The sequence below is a fragment of the Heterocephalus glaber genome, unplaced genomic scaffold, assembly GCF_053883595.1.
Source record: "Heterocephalus glaber isolate CG9 unplaced genomic scaffold, H.glaber_assembly_v1.0 deba00001509, whole genome shotgun sequence".
NCBI lineage: Eukaryota > Metazoa > Chordata > Mammalia > Rodentia > Bathyergidae > Heterocephalus > Heterocephalus glaber.
The window spans coordinates 2,165,170-2,184,566 of NW_028258325.1; the positions used below are offsets into that span (position 1 = coordinate 2,165,170).

General features: G+C 59.7%; 1 protein-coding gene across 7 annotated transcripts in view; it reads left to right on the forward strand.

The window, feature by feature from the left end:
* The window catches only part of Rgs12 (regulator of G protein signaling 12), a 77,940-nt gene that overhangs the window by 9,005 nt on the left and 49,538 nt on the right, over positions 1-19,397 (forward strand). For 4 of the 7 annotated variants that reach the window (XM_013073117.3, XM_013073113.3, XM_013073115.3 and 1 more), the window contains exon 2: positions 5,359-7,328. The exons of 1 other annotated variant lie outside the window; for it this stretch is intronic. In XM_013073117.3, coding sequence (XP_012928571.2) covers positions 5,457-7,328 — 1,872 coding nt within the window. In that variant the 5' untranslated portion in view covers positions 5,359-5,456. Of the gene's footprint in view, positions 1-4,404; positions 4,558-5,358; positions 7,329-19,397 lie in introns of those variants that run through there. 2 more of the 7 variants (XM_021260361.2, XM_087187242.1) reach the window with 2 other exon arrangements.

Sequence of the window (19,397 nt, forward strand, 5' to 3'; positions counted from 1 at the left end):
GGCCCTGCTGGTGGGGCTGGGTCAGGCTAGGTGGAGGGTGGTGGGTGAGGGGCAGCAGAGAGGTCCCTGGGAGATTTCCCAGTGGTCTGGTCAGGGTCTGTTGTTTAGGGGCCCCGCCCCGTCCCCCACTGTCCCCTGAGCATGCAGATTGAGCTGTCTCTGCGCCCGTCCCCTGCTCCCCTGGGCTGGCCGTGGGCCGGGCGGTGTGGATCTGGAGGGACGACTAGGAGTTAGGCAGTTCATTCGTGATTATAATGGGCGAAGTGTAAAGCCTTCTCGACTCTTTGTCTCCTTTCCTTATTACACAAGTACGTGTCCTTTTCAGGACACTTAGAAAATATGTGTGCTTTCCGTCACTGCGACAGAAACCCGAGACAGCCAGCTCACAGGAAGCAGGTTTCTCTTCGGTCCTGGGTTTGGAGGCTTCGGTCTGTGATCGTTGGCGCCACTGCCCTTGGGCCATGTCATAGTGGCCTTGCATGGTGTGCGGTGGGGTGGGCAGAGCTGTCCCCTCATGGGGGCCAGAAGGGCCAGGCCCCCCTGTCCATGCCAGGAGCACCCTGCACTCCTAGGGGTGCCACCACCTCCAACAGCACTATGGCTGGAGACCAGGCCCCCAAAAGTGGCTTGTGAGGACACTTGAGGGCGATCAGCCTCTGACACCTATGCCCTTCATTTCTGACCCCTCATGGCCTGCACCGCCAGGCCCTGTCTTAGCCCCTTTCCTGAGCCAGGGCCACACTGGGCCCAGAAGGAGGCTGCAGGGCTGAGGGTTGGGAGTGTCATTGCAGGAGAGGCCCGGAGGAGGCGGTCGGGGCTGGGATGGGCAGCTTTGTGCTCACTCCTCCCCGAGGCTGTCAGGCTCCCGGGTGGCCCTGTTGCCCCAGTGGCTTCCCTCTGCCCGAGAAGGGGTTGGCATGGAGGGTACCGCATCCACGTGTGGGCAGACGTGGGCACAGCAGGGGCGTCAGAGGCAGACGGAGGCAGATGAGAAGGCTGGAGAAAGCCTCTTCTGTCCCTGTCCCCATGGTTCCAGGATGTGTTCAGAGAGGCGGGGCACCTTCCTTCCCTGGTGGGCTGGGCGTGGGGCAGAAGCCACGCACAGGGCTTCTTCAGCCTTGAGGGTGTTTGTCACATTCCTGGAGCTGGGGCCTTGGCCAGGCTGCCGAAGCTGTGAGCCTGATCGATGGTCACTGTCGCAGACATGTGGGTGCCTCTGACAGGCTGGGCTGGGGCTGGGAGGGGCTCTGCCCAGTGGCCCTGCTGACCCTGCTGGCCAGGTCCTTCCCACAGCCTCGGCCCCTGGTGGAGCATCCATGTGGATGTGTAGATGGGCCTGGGAGGAGCCCCTGCTCTGCTGAGAGCCACAGAGTCATTGTCAGCACTGTGCTTCTCACCCATCTGTGTCCAGGGCCCGGGCACCCACGTGGCCGGCCTCCCCGCTAGGTGCTGCCGCAGGTGGTGGTCTGGAGCAAGACCGCCACACGCACTTCTGCACTCCGGTGACCTGGACGTGAGGCGCCAGTCCCAGGCACACGCAGGGCACCGCCTGGCTGGGACACCATGCTTCTGGCGCTGGCCCTTAGGTGCTCAGTGTCTGGGGCAGCTCGGTGCCCCCTAGGAGGCCTGTCCTTTCCCCTGAATGTTTGTAGGAATTAAAAAAATTTCTCTGCTCAGCACTTGTGGGCCTTTTGCATTCGGTTCTTGTCTGTCCTTAATTCTGGGAAATGGGCAGTTTGGGACCAAGGGCTCCCAGGTGCCAGTGGGCGAATGCTGGCCATTGTTCATGAGGCCGGCCAGCCGGTCATTCCACTCTGTCCCTGGCACCGTGTGGTCCGCTCTTCATTTGGGACCAGCCTTGCTGCAAGCGCTGCCAGAGCCTTGGGTGGACCGGTGGCTTCCACGTTGTCCTGTGCCCCTTGGATCCAAGGTGGGTAGGAAGCCCTTTTGGGTTTTTTTCCCCATTAACTTTATTGGTATACTTTAGGTATAAAGTACAGTTACATTCATCATTGGGGAAGGCCTTTTGTTTTGGTGGCTGGGGGATCCGCCCATGTTTCTTTGAGAGTCTTTCTCTCTGCTTCCCCTCTCACCTCGTTTTAGTCACGTGAGAGTCACTGGTGTGATGGGGACAGTGCCAGTCAGAGGCGAGGGGTCCCTGGGGAGGAGCAGGGAGAAGGGCCCCGGTCGGCGTGGGAGGGGCCGGGGTGCCCTGTGCCCACCAGGCCCTCTGGTTGGTCCCAGGGTCTTGCCAGCAGCAGGTGTTGGAGTTGGGGCCGAGCTGGTGCTGTTCTTGGGGTCCTGCAGAGTACGCTTTGCAGGGAGGGTGTTGTCAGGGGGCTGGGACCAGGAGCCGGGGGACAAGGGCTGCTCCATGCAGAGCTTTGCGGAAGATGGTGATTGTGGGTGGCAGTCACAGGGCCCCAAACTGGCCTTGGTGATTCAGGAACCTGCGCGTGTCCCATGTCCGGGAGCCAGGCCCAGGTCCGTGTGAGTCAGGACAGGCAGAAAGGGAACTCAGGGCCTCGGAAGGGCTCTGCAGTGGCCCAGGGGTGGGGGGATGTGTGGGAGCCACAAGTGTGAGCATGGGGGCCCGCAGGGCAGGCCGGCTCTTCTGCGGGGGCTGGGGCCTGCTGGGGAGCGGCAGGTGTGAGGCAGCAGGGCTGGGGCACTGTCCCGCTGAAGAGGGCGCGCTGGCACCTGTGCGGACCCGGGCTGGCCGGGGAGGACTGCAGAGGGGCACCTGGGCCTCTCTGGAGCAGGCGCTCCCTGCTCGGCCCACCTCTCAGCACCTGGGGAGCCAAGTCCCCCAGCTGCGGGACTTCGCGTCTGTCCTGCCGCTTTGGCCCCATTCTTCCTTTCTCTCCCCGTTTCTCCTTTTTGGAAGGAGAATGTTTACCCCGTAACTTTGTAGGTTGACAGCGTTTAATGCAGTTTTTTATTTTTGGGTTTTTCCAGACAGGGTCTCGCTGTGTATTCCAAGCTGGCGTCATGGGGATGCCTCTGCCCCGGGCTCCCCGTGCTGGGAGTATGGATGGGCGTGCTCCACCTTGCTCCTTGCTTTCCACAGGGGCTCAGAGTTTGCCTGTAGACTCAGCAGAGACTGTGGACTTGGACTTTGCAGCAGTGTTGGAACTTTGAAGACTTGGGTGCCTCTCAGACACAGGCTGAGTGCACTTTGTGTGAAAGATGCGCGCGGGTCTTTGGGGCGGGAGCAGAATGCCGCAGTTTGTGTTGAGAAAGCCGCCTGTAGGCCTCGCCGCTCCTGGTGGGGCTCCTGGTGGGTCGTGGGGCTCACAGCTGACTGCTGTGAGGCGGCCGGGTGAGGGGGTGCTGGGGCGTGGCCTGGAACCCCCCCTTGTCAAATTAAGAAGGGTTTCTCTCCCTCCCTGGTCCCCCCTCCTTTGAACTGTGGGCGCTGGGTTTTGTGTGTCATCGCGGAGTCGGTAACTAAGACACAAATCGGAACATTTTCCTCAGACCTGCATCATCGGGGCAGCCCTGGGGTCCCCCTGCTGCTCCTCCCGCCTCCAGCTCCTCGGCTTCTGGTTCTGGAAACAGAGTCTGTTTACGGTTCTGTTCCCGGAATCTGTCCAGGACAGAAGCTTCTAACCCTAACAGCAGTGACTGCAGACACTGAAGTCGCCCTCTGAAGTCGCTCTCTGCTGTCTCGGTCTTGAGCTACCCACTGGATTGATTGCTCTTTTAAGCTGTCTTAGCTGCAGCAGTGGAGTTTTCTCGGCCAGGTGGGGCCCGGGGAGCTGGAGGCCCGGAGGGCACCCACCCTGGGCCTATGCAGGCTGAGGAGATGCTGTGGTTTGTGTGACCCCAGCTTTCCCTCCGGAGTCTGGAGTTCGGTGCCCGCCCGTCAGGGGTGCTGTGGGCGCAGCCCCGGTGAGACCCTGGAGCCTGAGTTCCCGCTGGGCTCCACGCATTGCCATAGCTCCTCGCTGGGGGTTACGCGTGTCCCGAGTGAGCCCCGCGAGGGGACCCTGGGGCTCCCCGGTCTCCGCCCCTGCGCCCTCTCCTACGCCAACCCTGCCTTGACCCACTTAGCCCCTCGTGGGCCTTGCCGCCTGGGGCCCTGTAAATTTTAGTTGTGCCTCTGGAAGTAACTAAGTGAGAATCATATTTCTTTGCTTTTCTGGTTGTCTTTGTCCTTTTGGCTGACCGCTGTAGTTTTATTGATTGAGGTTGTCTCAGGCTGATGTGTTTTCCCCCCATGGCTCTTTGTTCAAAATAAATTAATTGTTAGGGGGTCACGGGCTTTGAAAGGGTCCGGGGTGACCCCACCCCGAGGGGAACTGCGGAGGGTGTCTGTGGTCACATAAGGGCGGGGCTCGCGTGACCCTGTGTGCCGGGGCCTGGGGTCTGGGGTGGGCCGAGTGGCCTCCCTCCCACTCAGAAGCTGCTGAAACTGGGGGCGCCCTGCCAAGCCCTGCAGGCCCGGGGAGCCTCAGCTCTGGGAGACCGCCCTGCCTTGATAGAGGGAGGGTTCGTAGCCAACCCTCAGGTCCCCAGGTACAGACCCTTCTCCTCCATCTTGACATTCACAAGGTAACTGGGTACTCTTGCTGTGGGGCTTTTCTTCCTCCTCTTCCTCCTCCTCCTCCTCCTCTTCCTCTTCTTCCTTCTTCCCCCTCCCCCTCCTCTTCCTCGGATTCAGCCCAGGGCCTTTACACTGAGCTACATCCCAGCCCCTTTTAATTTTTAATTTTGAAACAGGGTATTGCTAAGTCACTAGGTTTTCCAGGCTGGACCCAAACTTGCGACCCTCCTGCCTCAACCTCCCAGAGTTCTGTGTCACCACATCCAGCCTATGCTGTTTTGTTTTTTTTTCTTTGGTACTGGGGATTGAACTCGACACCTTATGCTTGCAAAGCAGGCGGTGGAACCACTGAGCTAAATCCCCAGCCCCTGTGCTGTTTTTTATTATTTGGTGTGTGTGTGTGTGTGTGTTTGTGTGTGTGTCCCTGGGGATTGAACCTAGGGCCTTACACATGGTACGCAAGTGCTCCACCATTGACCTATGCCCTCTGTCTTTTTAAAAATTCTCATATTGAAAGAAAAAATTGTTGGCCTTTGTCTCTCCTTTGTTTAGAGACAGCCTGGCAGATCTGTTCCCGTAATAAAGGCTTGTTGTGGCCTGGAAAAAAAAAATTTCATATTTAGACAGGGTCTCTTTAAGTTGCCCAGGTTGGTTTTGAACTTGGAATTCTCCTGCCTCAGCCTCCCTAGTAGCTGGAATTGCAGGTGTGGGCCATCTTGCCTGGCTGTGAATTATCTCTATGTTGGGCAACACCAGCAAGGAGTAGAAATCCAGGACTGTTAGTAACGAGCTGTTTGTTTTCCTCTCAGGGCTTTACTGCGGCAGAGCATGGCAGTGTCGAGAGTTCCTGGAGGCCTGGGTCCCCTGGCGTGACTGGACATGTTCCTGGGGCTGACCACTCCCCATCATGTATAGGGCAGGGGAGCCAGCGAAGAGGCTGCCCCCTGGGCCCGCGCCCCCTTGCATGCGCAGCGTGGAGGTGGCCCGCGGCCGCGCTGGCTATGGCTTCACGCTCTCGGGGCAGGCACCCTGCGTGCTGAGTGGGGTCCTGCGGGGCAGCCCTGCGGACTTCGTCGGCCTCCGTGCTGGGGACCAGATCTTCGCCATCAATGAGATCAACGTGAAGAGGGCCTCGCATGAGGACGTGGTGAAGCTCATCGGGAAGTGCTCTGGGGTGCTGCGCCTGGTCATCGGGGAGGGCTCTGGCCACCCCGAGGCCTGCTCCAGCGATGATGAGGGCGGAGTCTGGGAGGGCAGGGGCTGGCTGCGGCCCAAGCTCGACTCCAAGGCCCTGGGGATAAACAGGGCGGAGAGGGTCGTGGAGGAGATGCAGTCCGGTGGGATTTTCAGCATGATTTTTGAAAACCCGAGTCTGTGCTCCAGTGGCCTGGAGCCCTTGAAGGGAAAGCAGAGGTCCCTGTCGGAGTCGGCCACCACGTGGCCAGAGGACAGTCCCAGCGCCGTGCACCCCGGCCTGCTCTCCACGGAGGAGGTGGCGAGGATGATCCACGACGACGTCTTCAGCACTGGCCCTGAGAACCCGGACAGCTTTGTGCTGGACGCCAGCATCCTGAACGTGGCCATGGTCGTGGGCTACCTGGGCTCCATTGAGCTGCCCTCCACCAGTTCCAACCTGGAGTCCGACAGCCTGCAGGCCATCCGCGGCTGCATGCGGCGCCTGCGGGCTGAGCAGAAGATCCACTCGCTGGTCACCATGAAGGTCATGCACGACCGCGTGCTGCTGTGCTCCGACAAGGCCTGTGTGGTGGCCGAGTACCCGGCTGAGAAGCTGGCTTTCAGCGCCGTATGCCCAGACGACAGGCGGTTCTTTGGGCTGGTGACCATGCAGATGAATGATGACGGGAGCCTGGCGCCGGGCGAGGAGTGCGCCCTGCGGACGTCCTGCCACGTGTTCATGGTGGACCCTGACCTGTTCCACCACAAGATCCACCAGGGCATTGCGCGGCGCTTCGGCTTCGCGTGCACGGCCGACCCCGACACCAGCGGCTGCCTGGAGTTCCCGGCGTCCTCGCTGCCGGTGCTGCAGTTCGTCTCTGTGCTGTACCGGGACATGGGTGAGCTCATCGAGGGCGTCCGGGCCCGCGCCTTCCTGGATGGCGATGTCGACGCCCAGCAGAACAACAGCACCAGCAGCAACAGCGACAGCGGCATCGGGAACTTCGCCCAGGAGGAGAAGAGCAACCGGGTGCTCGTGGTGGACCTGGGCGGGGCCTCGAGCAGGCACGGCCCGGGCAGTGGTGGCGGCTGGGAGGGCACGGGTGCGAGGAGCTCTCAGCCCGGGGCCGGCTCCTGGACCAGGGCCTTGAGCCTCGACCCCGAGGGGGGCGCCTTGCTGGAGGCCGGCTCGCACACAGACCGGCTCTGGGACCTGAGCAAGCCCCTGGGGCCAGCCTCGCTGGGGGAGGGCGCCCCCGCCTCGCTTCGCAGTTCCGTCCCTCCTTCCAAGCGGGGCGCCGCTGGCTCCAGCTGCGGGCTCGGCCAGAGGTGGCTGCCAGTGCATGTGCTCCAGGAGTGGCAGTGCGGCCACGCCAGTGACCAGGAGTCCTACACAGACTCCACGGACGGCTGGTCCAGCGTCAACTGCGGCACACTGCCACCCCCCATGAGCAAGATCCCTGCGGACCGCTACCGGGTGGAGGGCAGCTTTGTGCAGGCCCCACTGAGCACCCAGAAGCGGGACTGGGCCAGGAAGGCTTTCGGGATGCAGAACCTCTTCGGGCCCCCTCGAAACCTCAGGAAGACCAAAGAGGACCGAAAGGTAAGCCTGTGGGAGCGGTTCAGGACCTGTTTGCAGGTTGCACAGCTTGGCTCCCGGCCTTGGCAGAAGGAGGGCCACGCCGCCCTGCGCTGCCCCGTGCCCTGGGTCCCGCCTGCTCCCACCCAGGGCCGGCTCTGACCTGATAGTTCCCCTGTCCTGGGCAGGACGGCTGGGTGGTGCGGGTCCCTGCTCCTGCGGGTCCCCTCTGGGCTCTGCTCCTGCAGCCCTGTGAGCTGTTATTTCCAGCACAGCCTTCGAATCCCTGCATCTGAGGTGAGAAGGTTCTTGCAGTATTGACAGCTGGCTCACTTAGGGTGGGAGGAGGTGGCCACGGTGCATATCCCTGTGCTCCCTCCACCCAGGCTCCTGCGCCTGTTGCTTCTGCCAGAAGAGTCAGACAGGGGCTCCTGGCGTAGCGCATGCTTGTACTCTTACGCTTGCGCTCGAGGGGGAGCCGTGGGGGCAGGAACCCCAGGGGACTCAACGGAGCCGGGCTGCGGCTCTTAAGGCATGGACAGGGCAGGTGGGGACCCTCGGTGACCTCACCGCAAAGGAGGCATGGGAGATGCACCCGGCCCCACTCTTCCTTCCCTCCTGCCTCTGCCTGTCTGGACTCAGCGCCCCACAGGGTGGGGATTCCGCTGTGCCGATGGTGCAGAGACCCCTCACTGGCCACTTCAGGGGGTCCTGCATGTGCCCGGCCCTTGCCTCCTGGAATCTCCCCCATCATCTCGGGGGTCACTCCCTGCCGCTGTGGGCTTGGTCTCGAGGGTCTCGTCCTTGGCTCTGGCTCTCTGGGGTCTCCGCTGACCACATCGTCCTTGAGGGTCAGCTCCCCTAACTGTGCGCCTTGAAGACTGGTCTGCTCCTTTAGCTCCTGGTCTCCTGGGATTGAAGCAGTTAATTCTGTGTAAACCTGAGCTCTGCATCTTATGACTGAATAAAATCCTGAGCAAATGGAAGGAGTTAGGAGAGTGTTATTTAATGCTTGAGCATTCGGGGAAGTGTAGGGGACAGGAGCCCCAGAGGGCAGGGGTGCAGGTTACGGCAGGGATAGGGCAGGGGTCGGGTTACGGGAAGTAAGAAGGAGCTCTGGGTGGTGCTGACCCCAGGGCCTTCTGGAGTGGAATGGCCAGTGTGTTTTTGCTTTGGCCTTGTACAGATCAGCAGAGCCTGGGGCCTTGTTTCCAACAGGTGACTTTGTGGGTTTAGGGTCTAAAAAAATTACTTATATAACTGGTTCCAAAAAAAAAAGCCTAATTTACATTTTTAAGTTTTCCAAGTCCAGCCCAGAGGTTAGAGAGGAGCTGTTAACTAATTTATCTTATAAAGTTCTTATCTCCCCCTCTTCTTGTGTTTGTCTTTACATTTTCAAGCTTGACTAGCCACACAGCCTCTCGGCAGGGGCTTGGCTCCCGTGTTTTCTATTCAGGGGCCCGATCTTAGGTGCCTCCCTGTGCCCTGTGCCAGCAGCACAGTAGCCCAAGGCTGAGGGCTGCCCGCCTGCACTCAGCCCTGGGCCTGCTGCCCATGGAGACCACACCGCACAGCAGTGGGGTCTTGCGGGCCTCACCTTCGGGTGGAAGTGCGGTGCAGTGTGTGCGCCAGAGAGGAAACCACACAAGCCCCAGGGGCTGCTCCCCAAGCTGCTGCACCACTGTGTGGACTGTGGAGCAGAGGCAGAGCAGGCTGCGAGCCTGGCTGGGCTGTGGGGAGCCAGGTTGCGCCGGCAGGGAGAGGAGTCCATGTTTCTGCACCGTCCTCCCAGGGTGCCGGTGCTGGAAGCAGGCGCTTCTCACTAGCTGCAGATGCCCTGCAGACCTGCAGTGGCTGCTGACTGGCTCGGGCCAGGTGGGGTAGAGGCAGGCCAAGGGCCTGGTGGCTGCGTTGGTGGGCACACCACGAGCACCCTGCATGCGTCGGGTCTCCCACATGACGCCGAGCGGCGCCGGTGGAGCCCAGAGCCCGGCATCTCTGTGTCGAGTGCACTGTCTGCTCTCCAGCCGACCCGGCTGCTGCTGCTGGCTGAGACTTCTCTGAGGTGATGTTTTCCTTGTCACTCGGCTTCGTGACAGCGGCGCATGGGGCAGAGGTGTCTTCAGGTGCCTGGTGAGGGGCTGTGTGCACTGGGCCTTCCACTCCGGATCACAGCACCCCCACCTGTGCCGTCAGAGGAGCCGGCCTAGCCTGCAGCCCGGCTGCACCATTCAGCCCCTGGGGTGCCGTCTCCCTCGCCCCAGCTTTCCTCTGGAGCCAGCCTGGTCTGCCACGCCCTGACATCTCTGAGCAGGCAGCTCTGGCCAGGCCGCCCCTGAGCCCGCCCTTTCCTGTCCCCTGAGCCCTGGGATGTCTCGCCTCGGGGATGAGGGTTGGTTGGCAGTTGGAGGACTGAGGTTTGATGGAAGGCAGAGCCGGAGACACGTGAATGTGGGCCCTCCTAGGCCAGGGCATCCTCACCCCGGGGACCCCAGGGAACCAGGTACCCGGCTCGAGGATGTGGGAAGCCTCCTCTTGGGCCTTGAATCCCCTGGGGCTGGGCAGGGCCGTCCTCCCATTGGCAAAGGGCACCTGGAGCTGGGCACGCACAGGAGGGAGACACTGTGCCGGTGGGAGAGGGCTCGAGGGAAGACCTGCAAGCTCCCTGACCCAGGGGGCTGCTGGGGCCTCAGGTGCTGGGGTCACATCGTGTGCAATGGCTTCTGCGTCTGCTTGGGCTGCCGCAGTAGAAGCCACTGAGGGTGCAGGCCGCTGGCTGCTGGCATTGTTCTCCCAGGGCCTGAGCCTGGAGCCCCATGCCAGTACGGTCCGCTCTGCAGTTGGGATTGGCCCCTCGCTCTGTGCTGCTCAGGGAGTGTCTCCTTCTGGGATCCTCACTGGTGTTTCTCTGGGTGTCTGTGTCCCCTTCTGCTTAGCAGGACCTGACTCGGGGTGAGGACCCAGCCTGGTCACCTCATTCAGTTTGTTCAGTTTCTTTACATTTATGTCTCCAAATGCAGCCTGGTCCTGGGGCCCTGGGGTTAGGGTCCCACCTGTGGATTTTGAGCGTGAGTAGCTCAGCCCACAGCCGTGTCCTGTGTGGCCGAGGCCGTGCCTGCCCTTCGTGTGGCTGTCCCGAGTCCTGAGGGCACTTCAGCCTGTACCTTGTGACAGACGCTGAGGGCAGCACAGGACCAGGAAGGCCATGGCACTGAGGTGTGACCCTCGGCCCTGGTGTGAAAGCAGCGGTTTCGGGCCACTTTTCTTGTTCCACTGAGTCCACAGGGTGGGCAGGGTGCAGCTCCAGAGAGATGACTGTCACAGACCAGAACTGACAGAGCTCATGAGTGACTGAGTGAGATCTGGATCAGGTGCACTTGGCAGCCAGACTGCACTCTGAGGTACAGCCCCATGTTAACGGTGACACTTCGTACCGGGAGCAGGCGCACACCCGTGTTCCCAGCACCGGGAGGCTGAGGCAAGAGAATAGCCCTGAGTTCAAGGCCAGCCTGGACTACGTAGTGAGACCCTGTCTCAAAACCCCCCAGTTTACTCCTCGGGCGCCCGATGGCGTGAGTGTTGTATGAGAAGGGACTGCACTGCCTCTGCTCCTTCTGTGGAGGGAGTGCAGTCATGGCTGAAGCTGGACATGGGATTGGCCGCAAGAAGCAGAGTGTCTCTCAGTGACAGGGGACATAAAGGACAGACAGAGAAATGCAGAAACGTGCATAAATGCACTTGGGAGGCTGAGGCAGGAGGACTGCAGGTTTGAGGACAGCTGCAAATCCAGGCTCAAAAGAAAAAAAAAAAGGAAAAGAAAGTAAAAATAAAAACATCAATACCTTTTTTGAGTAAAAATTTCAGCCCTTTAAATAACCCATGGTCCAGTGTGCAGTGTGCACGTGTGAACATCTAGAACAACACCGAGGGACACTCCACACCGATCGTAGCCAGGACGTCAGCTAGGGCCACGTGGGGATGGGCGGGAGACTTTTACCTATGTTGCTTCCATTTTTTATGATTTGCTAGGAAAATTCCCTCAGAGACAAAACTAAACTGATTTTGTTTTGGTTCTTTTAATGAGAGTGAGGGCAGTGCTGTGGCCTTGGGAGCCACCGTGGTGCCTGCGTGCACAGGTGAGTGAGGGGCCACCTGGGGTGAGGCCCAGGCGCCCGGAGATCACAGCAGGCTGCGTGCACTTTCCCGGACGGCGAGGGGCGGTGAGGGGCAGTGTCCACGGCAGATCGTGGGGAAAAGACCAAGCCAGGGCCTCGAGCCGTCCACCCCTTGAGATACGAAAAGACAAGGCAGAGGCCAACAGTCTCAAAGCCTGACCCAGACCGACAGTCTCGAGGCTTTGCCCCTTCTGCCAAACCACGAGGGGCCCCGTGCTGGAAGGTGGACTGCTGAGACAATGGCTCCCACGCTGCCCTGCGTCTGGGAGAGAAACCGCTAAAGCCGCATCTGCCTGCACCTCCCTGCCCTGTGCTCAGTTCTGCTTCTGTAAGATTCTGCCTGCTCCCCGCCCCGCTTAAAGAGCAAGATAAAAATGAAAACAAACTTAGAATTGGGGCTCAGACTCTGGAAGCGAGTTCCGCTGAGCCCGCTAGCTAGCGAGGCAGCCTCCTTTCCCTTCAGTTCTCTGGGTGCTGCCCTCCTCCTTGGTCTGCCCTGGTGCTGTAACAGCCTGGGGAGGCAGCCGTGCGGTCACCTGAGCCGTCACAGGAGGAGGCTGGTGGCCCAGGCTGTGCACAGGGACAGCTGCCTGTGAGGCCGGGGGGTGTGGAGGTTGCTCTGTGTGGCCAGGCGGCAGCTGGCGGCCTGGGGTCCCTGCAGCACTTGGCCATGTTCACCCCAACCATGCTCCCAGGGTGCAGAGGGCAGAGCCTTGCCTGACCCGAGTGGCTCTGTGGAGGAGCTGGGTCAGAGTGGGCCCCGCAGGGTGGGGTGTGGGAGCAAAGGAAGGGGCAGCTGGGTGCATGGCCTGCCCTCAGTGTGGCCTGGGTCCCAGCAAAGTGTGGTCGTCGGGGCAGAACCAGCGAGGTCTTGCCAGACCAGCCTGCTGTGTGAGCACCCCGGAGGAGTGCAGCTCAGCTTGATTTTCAGAGCAGTGCAGCATCAAAGGTTTCTGTGATAGGCAGAGGTGCAGTTTCTTCACGTTGACTCCACAGTGCTGTGGTGTGTGAGTGCCCCCCTGCCATGCAGTCACACTCCACAGATCGCTGACGGTGCTGCGGAGAGCATTCTCACGCACGGCTCCAGGTGACGTCGGTCTGGTCTTGCAGTGGTGCTGTCCGGAATGCTGTCCTTGCGCTCCTGGACGGCAGAGGTTGGGTCTCCTCCCTGGTGGCTGCCTCTCGCCTCTGTCCAGCTCCCCTGCTGGGTTGCCCCACTGGGTCCTGTGTGCTGTCCGCCTGGGGGTGACATCGACTCTCCCCTCCTGGCCAGTGGCCTTTCTCTCTCTTCCTGTGTCTTTGATGACCAGAATGCCTCCACTCTAGCAGCTGAGTGTGTAGCCATTTCTCTCGGTTCACATCTAGGTCTTAAGTAATAGATGTATTGCTACTGTGAGGTCAGAAGGATTTTCTCCTCCCCCATCCCCAAAAGTTTCTTGGAGTTAATTTTTGTGAATAGAATCGGATGGGATGGAAGGTTTTTCTGCATGGGCAACCAGTTCACCAAGCCCATCGTCCCTCCTGCAGCGGGGCCCTGCTGTCATGGACCGTGTGTTCATGTGTGCAAGGGTCTCTTCCTTCATCCTCTCTTCTCTCCCATTGTCAGTGGCCCTAGTTTACTTTAAAAAGTTATTAGAGCTGTCAACATCACTGGCCATTCGAGAAATGCAAATTTAAAACAACACCGAGGTTCCACCTCACCCAGGAAGAACGGCCATCATGAAAGAATCAAATAATAAATGCTGGCAAGGCTCCAGGACAAAAGGAACCCTTCTTCATTGTTGGTGGGAATGTAAACTAGCACAACCTCTACAGAGATCAGCATGGAGACTCCTCAGAAAACTAAAACTAGAAATTCCATTTGACCTGACTCTTCCCCTTCTAGGTGTCTTCCCAGAAGAGTTAAAGACATCATTTTACAGTGATCCATGCACACCCATGTTTATAGCACAATTGGAAATAGCTGAATCTTGGAAGCAGCCTGTGTGTCCATCAGTAGATGAATAGATGAAGAAAGCGTGTTTACACTCAATGGAGCACTACTCTGCCATAAAGAGGGATAAACATGAGTCATCTGTAGGAAAATGGGTGCAGCTTGAGACCATAATGTTAAGTGCAGTAAATCAGATGCACAAGCTTAAATATTGCATGGTTCTCTTATATGAGAAACCTAAAATTAAATAAAGAGCAGAATAAAAGTAGGTAATAAGAAGTAGGGAGACAGATCAGACAGGAAGATCAGGAGATGGAGGGCGGGTGGAAGGAGTGGTGTTGCTGTCTGCGCGCTGGCTGCACACGGAATGTCAGCCTTGTGTGCTAGGCATGAGTGCCCGCAAAACCAGGGGCGAGGGCTGCACAGTAAATCAGTGGGCCTGACAGTGGGCAGCCTGGACAGGGCTGGGCCTCACCAGCCTAGGAGTGAAATGAAGGACGAAGGGCACAGTGACCCTGAGCAGTGTTTATTGGAAGGGTAGAAAGGAGAAAGCGCCTTGTCAGGCGGCGTCCTGAAAAGTCAGCAGAGTGGGCTCCTGGCCTGGGTCCTCTGTGTCCAGGGCCGGGTCGTGGGCGTGGCGGTCAGGAGGCTCAGCCTGTGGAGTTGGGCGTGGACGTCCATGCTGTCTTGCCGTGTGGTTCGCAGCAGGATGGGTCCCAGGACCTCGCCCTGGCTGTGCTGGGATGTTGCATGGATGTTACACCCAGCGCACAAACTCCCTGAATGCCGTGGACATTTTCATGGCAGTCACATTTTAATCTGTAGGCGAATTTGGGAGAATTCACGTCTTTTTTGTTCTCTCTGCTGCTAATCTGGCAAAACCAGCTTTCTCTGAGTTGGCACTTTCTGCCCTTTTATTTCGACTTCTCCGGTTTTCCGTGGTTTAGGAGTTGGGTTTTATTTTCCCAGTCCAATTTGAGGTTCTTCGGACAGCTGAAGCGTGAGGTCCAAGCAGTGACAAGTGTGGCCGTGTCCGAGCTGGAGGAACGGTGGCTGGGGCTGGGTGGCTCTGCGGATCCTGTTTCCGGCTTCCTCCTGGCCCAGGCCTTTGTTTCCGTGCTTTGCTTTGTTCTCAGGCTCCAGGGTTGTTTCCGTACCACACCTTTCCTGGACTGCTGTGGAAGTCAGTGCTTTGTTCTTGTCTTCCCAAGGATCCAGTCCCCACTCTTGAGATCCTGGAGACATCATTTATTGCTGTCCTTTCCTATGACTTCACCTCTTTCTTTCTTTTTCTTTTTTTTTTTTCTGGTACCGGGAATCAAACTCAGGACCTTGCACTGGCCAGGCAGGCGGCACCACTGAGCTACATCTGGGCCCCAGCCTCTTTCTTTCTTGAACAGCAGGGCCAGAGTTTTCTCCATCTTTCCTCCAAAAGGTGATTCACTGTGACCTGGAAGCCTTTCTTCAGCAGCTCACATAAAGCACGCGCGGCCACTTCTGCAAGCTTGTGCAGTTCACATCTGAGTTGGAGTTTCAGTGATGTTGAAATCGTTTTTGATTTGGACTCAGAATTCTTCCTGGTATATGGAGTTTGGGTGTAATAGACCTAACCAGTGTGCTGATCCCTCCGCCCAGCCCCTCTGACCAGGTAGGGCTCTGCACCTCGCTGCTCCTAGCTGGGTACCTGGGGCTCTGCCTCCAGGGGGCGCTAGAGGGAGCAGGCCAGGTGGGACCATCGCCATGGCAACACTCTTCATCCTGGCCAGGCCCCCTCCTTCCCCTCAGAGACCCCACGAGGCCTCTCCGAGGTCTGGGTGGCAGAGGCCCTCCCCACCTCGGAGCCACGGAGTGGGAGCCATTCCCTCCCCTCCTGTGGGTTTCAGGGGCAGCGCTGCTTCTCCGTGGCTTTCTTCCTCTGGGGCCAGGCAGGCTCCTCCTCACACCGGGTTCCCTCTGCCAGCTGCCATGTGGCGTCTGTCTGCTGTGTGGGCACTGCCTAATATGCCAGGTGGAGCCAGTCGTCAGCCTACTCCCCAGAATTCTTTGTGTTTCTCTCTTTAAACCTTCTGATGGCCTGGGCTCTAGTTTAACCTAAATTCATATTCTCTCTCTCTCTCTCTCTCTCTCTCTCTCTCAGAATTGAACCTAGGGAGCTCTGAGCTACATCCCCAGCACCTCTTATTTTGAGACAGAGTCTGGTTAAGTTGCTCAGGTTGGCCTTGAACTTGTGATCCTCCTGCCTCAGCCTCCCGAGTAGCTGGGGTTACAGGGTTGTGCCACTGTGCCTGGCCGTAGATTGTCTCTTGCTTAGAGTTTATGTGTCTGGTAAATACTGAGTACTTCGTACCAGCACTGGGAGAGGCTGGGGGCAGTGGTGACCAGGACAGACCAGCCTGCCCTGCCTGGCTTGTGGTTTAGGCTCCAGACTGTTTGGTCCAGCATTTTTCATTCTAATTTTGTTGGGGCCAACGAAAGAGAAAGTAAGTACCCAAGTTGAATTACACTGAAATTTAAAACTTTATGAAAGGACACGATCAGCAAGGTGAGGAGGCAGATCACAGACTGGGGAGATGTGCAGATGACATATCTGATGTGTTCATATCCAGAGTATAGAGCGAGCTCAGAAGCAGAGAGGCAGATGACCCCTTAAAACACGGGCCAAGGGTGTGCACAGATGCCTCTCCAGGAAGACCTTTGGAGGCCAGGAAGCATCTGCACAGACGCCAGACTCCAACAGCACTCCGGGGCACTGGGCAGGTGCATGTCCACGGGCACTGCCTCCCGCGTTGGGAGTGGCCGTCAGCACCCGAGCGTGATGGGGTTGAGCGTGCGGAGCTCAGAGCTCTGTGCACCGCCGGTGTGCATGTCAGAAGGCCCTGACGGGGCCAGAGTCTGGGCTCTCCCTCACCCTGACAGCTGTCTCGCTGGGCCCCGGTCACCAGTGACAGCCGCCCCTGGGAACCCGAGCGCAGTGCCGCGGGCAGTGTCTCTGGGGAGGGCTGGGCTGCAGCCTTTGTGCCTGGCGTGAAGCATCGGTGAGCCTGCGTGCGCTTGCTGCCTGGGCGCCTGCTGAGGGCTGGGCTGCCCCTGGCTCTGCCTCTCACCTGGGCCCTCTAGGTCAGAGCCCTTTGCCTCGAAGCTCCCTGGCTGCAGGGGCGGAGGCTGACTCAGGTCTGACCGGCAGGGGGCTCTAGTCCCAAGGCGTTTCAAGGTTAAAGGATAAACTTCTTTTTCTGCTCGTACACTAGGGGCGGTGGACAGTTGATTTGAGAAACAAATGCCGAAGTTTGCTCTTGGTGGGTGTTACTGGGATCATTCGCATCTGTTCTTGAGTTGACTTAGTTCTCTGTGGGAATGCTTTTCGATCTTCTTGATGGTTTGATTTTCCATTCTTTATGCAGCACATAGCACATCTGTGGACGGCCAGGTGTTGGCAGCGGAGGTGGCTGGCAGTGCAGCCAGACGCGGCCAGGCTACCTGTGCAGTTTCCGTGTAGTCACCGGGCGTTTAAAATCAAACCTTGGGGCCAGGGGTGTCACTCAGCAGCACTGCACCTGCTTGGCAAGCACAAGATCCTGAGTTCGGTTCCCAGTACCATGGAAAAAACAAATCAAAACTTTGTGGACCAGAAGGTCACAGGTTCATTACCCATGTGCAGAGAATACAGAAGAGCCGCTGTCTGATGTGCCCAGGGTTCATTTCAGGCGACCTGTAGCTGGCTCTGGTTAGCAGGAGACCTTGCGCTGTCCCTGTTGTTATTTGTGTGGCCGTGGAGTGCGCCGTGAACTTGATGCCTCCTACGGGGCTGCCACCTCGAGCTGTGGCTGCGCCGGCCCCGCTGGGCACCTCTTCGCCTGCTCTTGGCTGGCACGAGTCCTGGGTGTGAGCAGACGCTGGCAGTGTGCTGTCCCTGCCGTGTGGAGGGCCGCAGGAAGAGGCAGGGAGAGGGCTCCCGAATCTCACCTAGGCCAGGGCGTGAGGCTCTCATCCGGAGGGGAGACTGGGGCTCAGGGCCACGAGGGGTTCGGGGGGTCATGGTGGCTTCGGGCCCAGGCCCTGGGATGTGGGCGGGGAGACCTCTGGGCGGGCTGGACAGGGCCTGGAAAGGAGCTCCTGGCTCCGGCAGGGTCCAGAGCCACAGCCAGCTTTGGGCGTGGTTCTCAAAGTTTCTCAGACAAGCATTTGCCCACTCTGTCACCTCACTGCTGCTGGCTACCAAGGGACCCAGAAAGGCACCTGGCGAGCAGGCTGCATGGCCAGAGGGTGGGGACCTGAGCGTGGGCCCAGAGCACGGGCACATGCAGTTGCAGCGAAGCCCCAGGTGTTGGAGACCAAGGTGAGGCCTCTGTCCTGACCCAGCGCTGCAGGCGGACCACACCTGATCGTCAGCGGACCTGTGCAGGCCTCCCCGGGGTGGGGGTCCCCAGGCCCAGGGGACCCCTGATGAGCAGGTCTTCCTGCCCAGTGCCTTCGCATGAGCTTGGGTTTGAGTCTCGTGAGGCCCAGCCCCCGGGGTGGTTGCTGCACCCTGGCCCTGGCCTCGGGCTTCTTCCCTCACACATTCCCTGCCTGGAGGCGCCCGGGGTCTTCCCAGGTTCCTGGAGGACAGCCTTCGAGCCCTCGAGCCCGGCCACGGCACAGAGCAGGCACTTACCCGCGAGTGCAACCAGCGGCCCTGGGCGCTGGGCCTCAGCCCTGCTTTCCCTGCTTTGGGTCCCCAACAGGCTCCACCTCTAGGTGCTCCCCGTGGAGGGAGCTGTTGAAGTTCCCTCTACCCTGTGGCACTGGGCATGGGAGAGAGAGGTGGCCACCCTTGCCCCAGTCACCATGGAGCTGGCGTGTGCTGGTCGGTGGAAGGCAGGTCCATGGGTGGGGCCCGCTGCCTGTGGGGGTGGCCAGTGGGTGATGTGGCAAACAAGGGCGATGCTGCCTGAGCCCCTGGAACGTGGGCTCCTGGCGGGTATTGGGGTTCGATGAGCAGGTGCAAGGGCCCCTCCTATGTTGCGACACCAGTTCTGGGAGGCGCCTGTGTCTCCTCCAGGGCCCTGGGCTGTGCTCCTTCCACCTGTCGGTCCCCTCCTGCTACACCCCAGCTCAGCTCACAGTTCCCTGACGGTCTCCATCCAGCGCAGCCTGGTGCCCCATCCTGCCAGCCCCCGTGGTATGGCCCCGCGGTGTGGCCCCGCTGGTGCTGTTTCCCCGACTCTGCAGCCAGTCTGAGCACAGTGAGGATTTTGGCAGCGGGCATGGGGTAGGGGCCGGTCTGGGAGTGTGCAAAGGGCGGGCTGGGCTGGCCACTTGGACAGGAGCGAGGCGAGTGAGACCTCGGGCTGAGGTCCCAGTGGCGCGTGCCGGCCTGGAGCTGGTGGGAGGAGGGGCAGGTAGAGGCTGGAGGGGCCCTCGGCACTGGGAGTGGGGTCTGCACTGCCCTGGGCAGTGGGGACGAGGGCAACACCTGTGGGACTCTGGGGTCCTGGCGTCGCTCCTTTGCCGTCCCTGTCCCCGGCAGTGCTGAGGGCAGGTCCGTGGGCCAGGACATCACACCGTGTGGTTCCAGAGCTGAGTCTGGCCCCGGAGCTGTCCGGGAATCACTGCAAGTTTCCACGTGATGCCTGAGGTCGTTCTGCAGGTGGAAAGAGCTGGTGACCCCTGGGGAAACACGTTGCCCCCTCATGACCGGGATGGGCTGGATTCACTTGCTCAGGACCCAGCTGGCCCGCCTGAGGCCCTTGTCTGCTGGCCTCTCGGCGTGTGCTGGTGAACTGGTTAAGTCGGCCACTGCTGGGAGGAAGAACCGAGAGATGTCTCAGGAGCTGGCTGTTCTGTGTCAGAGCTGACTTGGTTGTCAGGCACCAGGGCATCTTTAGGACTCTCGTTTCCCGAAACGCTGCTAGAGCGCAGCCTTGCTGAGAACTAGCCTCTGCCTCAGTGAGGACCACCCTTCCCGTGCTTCCCGATGTCAGCTGTTGTCCCTTGGGCCCTGGA